The sequence below is a fragment of the Medicago truncatula genome, chromosome 6 (assembly GCF_003473485.1).
Source record: "Medicago truncatula cultivar Jemalong A17 chromosome 6, MtrunA17r5.0-ANR, whole genome shotgun sequence".
NCBI lineage: Eukaryota > Viridiplantae > Streptophyta > Magnoliopsida > Fabales > Fabaceae > Medicago > Medicago truncatula.
In genome coordinates this window covers 30,180,499-30,187,796 of record NC_053047.1, presented here as the reverse complement: position 1 = coordinate 30,187,796, position 7,298 = coordinate 30,180,499, and the positions used below count along the sequence as shown (strand labels likewise).

The window sequence follows — 7,298 nt, the reverse complement described above, 5'->3', positions numbered from 1 at the left end:
GTCTGCAAAGTTTCTTCCAAGATACCGTAACCAGTTTCCTCTTGTCTTGATCTCCACTCCAAATAAAGTTTCTAATTTTCTGTTCTACTTGCTTAAGGAGAGAAGTAGGCCAAGAGTAAAGAGATATACTATACATCATCATGCTTTGGATCACTGACCTGACTAATTGGATTCTCCCAGCCATAGAGAGCAAAGAAGCTTTCCAAGCTTAAAGTTTCATACAAATTTTATCTGCAACTGGTTGCAGGAAAGAAGCTTTTGGTTTCGCTTTAAAAATAGGAACACCTAAGTAGTTAAAAGGGAATGTGCCAATGTTGAAATTTAAGAGTTGCACAATACTATTTAGTCTAGCAGTTGAAATAGAGTTGGAATAAATTGTAGACTTTGAACAGTTGATGACTTGACCAGAATTGAGGGCATATCTATGAAATAAATCTTTGAGATTGTTAAGACCAGACAATTTACCTTTGCAGAATATCATAAGATCATCAGAATAAAATGTATGTGAAGGAACATAAATGTGTCTGGTGCCTTTAATCGATTCAAGCTTGTCTTCTTCCACAAGTTTGGAAATGCTTCTGCTTAGAACATCCTCAACCAAACAAAAAAGAAGAGGAGATAGGGGGTCTCCCTGTCTCACCCCCCTGGTGCAATTGAAATAGCCCTGTGCTTTCCCATTTGCTGATATAGAAAGAAAAGCTGAATTGAGAATCACTTGAATCTAGTTGCAGAAGGTATTATTGAAACCAAAAGATTTAAGCACTCTCATTAAAAAAGACCATTCTAAAGTGTCAAATGCCTTTGTTATATCAATTTTCAGAGCTAAATTTCCCCCAAAGGCTTTGTTGTGCGATAAGTTTGTAGCTTCAGAAGCAATGCATAAGCAGTCTGTGATGTGCCTTTGATGTATGAATCTCATTTGTTCTTCAGAAATGATGGAAGGCATGATTGGAGCAAGTCTATCTTCAATGACCTTTGAGATGATCTTGAAATTAAAGTTGGCCATTGAAATAGGTCTGTACTGGTCAATTGATGAGGCATTTGGCACTTTTGGAAGAAGTGCAATAATATTGGAGTTATATCCTAGCAAAATCCAACTAGAGGTGAAGAATTCCAAAATTGCTTTGATTATATCATCTTTAATAATTTCCCAATATGTTTGATAAAAAATGCACCAAAACCATCAGGGGCCAGCACTCTCCTTGTTAAGGGCAAAGACTGCAGCTTTGATTTCCTGATGAGAAGAATGCATAGTTAGAAGATTATTGATTTCATCAGAAATGAGCTTTGGGATGACTTCATCTGCAAGTAAGTGTTCCTGCAAAAAAATGTTAGAGCAAAATAAATTTTTATAATATGATTAGAAATTTGTGCTTGGTCTGTGATCACATGTTCACCACTTAACGTCCAATAAGAGATAAGAGATCTCTCCGTTTGAAAATAAGATTTTGATTAAATTAATTAAATTAAATATGTTTAATTAACAAGGGTAATATACTAAAAGTAAGCATAGAATTTGGGTTTAAATTAGGGCAACAGTTAGCATCCTGGTTAACTTTAATAAATAAGAGATAAGAGATATCTCCGTTTGAAAATAAGATTTTGATTAAATTAACTAAATTCAATAGGTTTAATTAAACAGCGGTAATAGAGTAAAAGTAAGCATAGAATTTAGGTTAAAATTAGGGCAACAAATAACATCCGGGTTAACTTTAATAAATAAGATATAAGAGATAAGAAATCTCTCCGTTTGAAAATAAGATTTTGATTAAATTAATTAAATTAACTAAATTCAATAGGTTAAATGAAACAAGGGTAATACAGTAAAAGTAAGCATAGAATTTAGGTTAAAATTAAGGCAATAGTTAACGTCCGGGTTAACTTTAATAAATAACAGATAAGAGATAAGAGATCTCTTCGTTTGAAAATAAGATTTTGATTAAATTAATTAAATTAAATAGGTTTAATTAAACAGGGTAATACAGTAAAAGTAAGCATATAATGTAGGTTAAAATTAGGGCAATAGTTAGCGACCGGGTTAACTTTAATAAATAAGAGATAAGAGATATCTCCGTTTGAAAATAAGATTTTGATTAAATTAACTAAATTCAATAGGTTTAATTAAACAGGGGTAATACAATAAAAGTAAGCATAAAATTTAGGTTAAAATTATGGCAACAATTAACGTTCGGGTTAACTTTAATAAATAAGTGATTTAAATTAACAAAATTCAATATATTTAATTAAACAGAGGTAATACAGTAAAAGTAAGCATAAAATTTAGGTTAAAATTAGGGCAACTGTTAACGTCCACATTAATTTTAATAATTAAGAGATTATACACGAAAGGAAAAGCAATAAAGTGGGAGGAAATAAAAAATAAATAAAACAAAAACAAAATAAGAGAAAAGAATATATGAAGTGGTGTGGGTGCATGTTACATGACTGAGATGTTATGTATCAATGCTTCTCTTGTACGCCTAGTTCCAAAAAAAAAAGGAGAAAACCAAAGACCACCTTCTCATAATCGACACTTCATACTAGTACAATTATTTCCTTCAGGTAAGAACTATTAATCCATTGTTTTTTCTGTAAAACCCCTTTTCATTTTGTTCTAATACTACATCCTCTTTGTTGAAGAAAACTTGAAACCGTTGTTCGTGCGTCTGGTTTGAGGAACATCTAAGAGTGCAATATCATCGAAAGGAAATCACTTCAAGGTAAGGGCATTATTCCGTACAATCATGTAGGTCATAGATTCATTGGGTAGCTCGGTAGTAGAACCTTGTCATACTAAAAGATGAAAATTTAAGAAGAAAAGAAGTAATTCTAAATATGAAGGAGTCCCATAGTTTCTTATATTTGTGGTTAAGAAAAAAATATGATAGTAATAATAAAATGTTGTATAAAGCAAATTAATATAGTTGACAGTTGTGAAGCTAAAAGAATTAGTCAAATTAATCATGTTGACAGTAGTGGAAATAAAAAGAATTAAACAAATTGTAGTGACATTTTAGTTGATTGGAGTGATACTTGTGAAAATGAGTACAAAGAAACACACATATATATGTACACTACCTATAGGAATAATTGAGGCAAGTATAGAATAGTAGATTAAATTACATCGAATTCATTCTTTGTATAGGATATATGTATAAAGACTTGCCTTATAATATTCTAGTTTGATAAATTAGAGTTGATAGCATAGGACTAGAGGGCCAAAATGCTTGAATCCCATTTCAATGATTGGTAATTTGTAGGCTTAATTACATTTTTGGTCCTCTAACTATTTAGTTGGTATCGGATTGGTCCTCTAACTAAAAATTGATTTATTTTGGTCCTCTAAGTTTCTCACCGTTACTACATTTAGTCCTTTCTGTTAGTTTTATTCAAATAAACGTTAGAGTTTGTGTTATATGGGTACCTGACCTCCTATTTCACACATACATATGAACCATAACAGTTATCAATAATATCCGTCACTGTTTAATCATAATACCTTAACAAGGAATAAGACCAAAATGATGCTAATAAATAAAGTTAGAGGACCCATATAACAAAAACCATAACGTTTATTTGAATAAAACTAACAGAAAGGACTAAATGTAGTAACGGTGAGAAACTTAGAGGACCAAAATAAATCAATTTTTAGTTAGAGGACCAATCCGATACCAACTAAATACTTAGAGGACCAAAAAGGTAATTTAGCCTAATTTGTATAGTTTTAGTTTTCTGTGACTAGGATTTTTTTTTGTGGTCAGGGTTCGAACCTCGGATCTTGCATATACATTGTTCATACCAACTGAGTTAAGCTCACAAGGACTAATTTTCTGTGACTAGTTAATGATGGCTTATGAGGGCTAAAATTAAAGATGCTTACCTACGTTAACCTTTCCTTAGTAGGGCTGATACTTCTTAGACATGCTTAATTTTGTTGGAAATATGATACTAATAGGACTGGTGAATGTTCATCAGGAAGTTACAGAAAATTAATAAGTAGGAAAATTACTATATCTACAAACTTGAGAATTAGTTGTGCATTAATTGAATGTGTTAGTTATATGATCATGAAAATATGTGAGTTATGAGTTTTCTTGTAACAGTAGTGGGAAGACCCTATAATTTCATTGTATGCACTGTATCGTGAGTCACCATAAAAAAATAGTAGTGATATTTGAATAACTATATGAGACAATTTTTATGACAACTTCTTTTTTCTCTCTTTTTATTGATCAAAATTAATAGAGAGAGAAAAAGAAAGAGAGAGAATTAGAACATAATATGAGTATGAGAGAGGGTTGTCAACAAATTGTCATAAAATGGTTGTACAAATATCATTTCTCATAAGAAAAATATAATAACATAAGAGTACTTGACATATAGCGCACGGTTGTGTATTTAGATGTCAAATAGGTCGAGTCATATTCATGTCTCAAATGGGATGGTTCATATCCATGTGTCAAATAGGGTGATTCATATTCATGTGTCAAATAGGGCTTCATATGCATGTGCCAAATGGGGCGATCAAAAATAATTTTGCCAAATGGGGCGATCAAAAATTATTTTGCCGGATGGAGCGATTAAAGTTATTGTGTCAAACGGAACAATATCCGGATCATGGTCTAGTTGCATATTATGCATCATTTACATAACATAAAGTTTTACTGTTATTCATTTTATTTGTATGTGAATGTATGTCTTTTTTGTGGGAATGTTTTGTTACTCTATTTACTTTCTGCTTTTTGTTAGATAATAAAGTATTGAGCTTAAGCTATTGGGTCTTTATATTAGCAAGAGTCTATTAAGTTTTATCATTTATCATATATTCTTTAGTAACTCTTTGTGATATTAAGCAATTGTTATTCTATGAAACCCAGCCTCCGTTTTGTGTCATACTCTCTTTCTTTATTTTGTATCTATATAGTTAACATGGTATCAAGAGCTTGATTTGATCCTCCTTAAATTATGTCTGACCTCCGCTATTTTGAGTTTCCAAAAAATTTGGAACGTGTTTGCTTTACTTTTTGTCAATTTCGAAACATATTACCTTTCGTTGTTGAATCGACTTTCGCTCACTTATGCTCTGGTTTGTTTCTTCTTCCCATTTACTAGGCAAAGTATACTAGATGATCTATGTTAGATTTCAATCGATTGGTTTCATTGTAATTTTGAGTTCTATTGTCAATTGGTCATGTAGTGGTTATTGTTTCAAAGCCACCAATTTGAATATTATTGGGTGGGTTTTCGTACCGTTTGATAATCATCTACTCCCTCCATTCCAAAATGTACGTCCCTTTACAATACCAATGAAAAATTAATGTTACTTTTCCTATTATATCCTTAACTATTTATTACTCTCTATTCTTTCAATTCCTTCATTTATCTTTCCCATATCATTTATTGAGGACAATTTTGTAAAACAACTCATAATATCTCTTTCCCACACAATATTAATTACATTTCTTAATATGTGTGAAATGCCCAAAACGTCATACAATTTGGGACGGAGGGAGTATAATCCATTATTTTGGAGTCTTTTTATTGGTTTGGATTCTGGGTCTTAAATTTGTGATATTGGTTCTTTGGCGCCTTCTAGTGTGAGCAAGCCTTATAGATCTCTCACGGTGAAACTTGCAAATGTACCGTTTATATTAGGTGAAGCCGGTTTTTTACCAATTTTCTATTAATTACATTTAATATGTTTTTCCATTTTTGTATCTTCAATAAATACAAAACAAATTAAGGCAATTTAATATAAAATAGTCACACAGTAAATCTAAAAGCCAAACATTTAACATTTGTTCCTTAAAAAAAAAAAAACATTTGTGAAGGAGAGATCTAACAGTTATGAAGGAGTGATCGATACGTAGGAGGCTTATTCTGAGCTGAAGATTAAAGATAGTAAGATATTTTTTGGCATCTAATCATGTTTTTTTTCTTCAAAAACTTCATCTGTATTAGTTTTTCGGATCGTATGTTGGATCTAGATTCCATCTTTTTTTTTTTCTTTTTTCTGAATCCATTTTGATTAGCATATCTCATGTTTTGTTTAAAGACTTCATATTTATTAGTTTTTCGGATTGCATGCTGGATCTTCCTTAATGTTTTTTTTTTTTGTTATTTTTTTTCTTAATCCATTTTGGTTTAAACAAAAATGGTTGTTTTGTTGATTATAGTGGAGGTATTATTAGTTTGATGAAAATGACAATCGATCTGCCCCTATTCATGTTGTAGTACTACTATGTTTGAAATTCAGAGACATGGTTTACCTTTGTGTTGGTATAATTATGCAGCATATTAATGCTGGTTGGGTTTTTGTATGGTACATGTTTGGGTTTTATTCAAGTTGTCGTAACCCTGATTGATATAAAATGTTGGTATTCACATACATGGATGGAAGATCACAAGCTTCGAATCCTCTGTTTGAGCAAGGAGGTCCTAGAATTTTCAGTGTAAGTAATCGCAAATGTGAAATTTGGAAATTAATTGTTGGTTTATATAATTACACAACATGAGGTTAAAAGATTAACTTGTTACAGGATTTTGAGGATGAAAGATGTGGTAATAACAACAGAAATGCGGAAGAAATCAATGGAGATGTCATCGGAAGTTCAGATGCTTTTGAAGGTTCACATGATCAACCTAATGAAGTCATTCCTATTGTCATAAAAGAAATGGTTGATATAATGAAGATTGACTTGGAAAATTTTTGCTTGGCTGATGTAGAGAGATATGAATTTGTTGGATTGGATGTTGCTTATCTTTTCTACTCTTGGTTTGGTAGAACGTCGGGATTTTCAGTTCGTAAGGGCCAAGTGGTTAGGGATCAGAATGGGGAGGATAGGGGGTTAACCATGGAAACCCGAAAGCGCGAGCCAAAAAATGAAACAAGATGTGGGTGTAATGCAAAATTTCGAGTCCATTTAGATATTTTGGTTGTGTTTAGTAACACAAAAAAGCTAGCTTATAGCTTGTTGGATTAGCTTATAAGCTCGTTAGACGAAAACGTGGCGTGTTTGGTAACAAGTTTTTTTCATGAGCTTATAGCGTTTTTTGAAAAGCTATTTCAAGTAGCTTTTTATATTTTCTTCCAACTTTAACCTTATTAATTTAAGAGAGATAAAGGACCTAAATGAGAAAAAATAAAGATAAATGGTCAAAGTGTTACAAATAAATAAGATAATGGACCCCTAATGTAATCTTGTCTTAATTATATTTAGGTGTTCAATCTTAATTAATTTACACTACAAAACTGGCTTAGAACAATTAAAATTTCACATCAAATTTATATTTGAATG

At 31.4% G+C, this 7,298-nt stretch overlaps 1 protein-coding gene across 1 annotated transcript; it reads left to right on the top strand.

The window, feature by feature from the left end:
- Positions 1–5,750: 5,750 nt before the first annotated feature.
- Positions 5,751–7,039, top strand: LOC25497152 (uncharacterized). Its single transcript, XM_013597015.3, has 3 exons — positions 5,751–5,906; positions 6,386–6,452; positions 6,540–7,039. Exons 2-3 carry the CDS (start codon positions 6,390–6,392, stop codon positions 6,981–6,983), a joined length of 507 nt encoding a protein of 168 aa, XP_013452469.2. The 5' UTR covers positions 5,751–5,906; positions 6,386–6,389; the 3' UTR covers positions 6,984–7,039.
- Positions 7,040–7,298: the final 259 nt, after the last annotated feature.

What these genes read in the sequence shown, in the direction of transcription:
- LOC25497152 (XM_013597015.3), top strand. Translation starts at nt 6,390, where the DNA reads ATGGATGGAAGATCACAAGCTTCGAATCCTCTGTTTGAGCAAGGAGGT. An exon ending in GAGGTCCTAGAATTTTCAGT is followed by an intron (nt 6,453 to 6,539) that starts GTAAGTAATCGC and finishes AACTTGTTACAG; the next exon opens with GATTTTGAGGATGAAAGATG.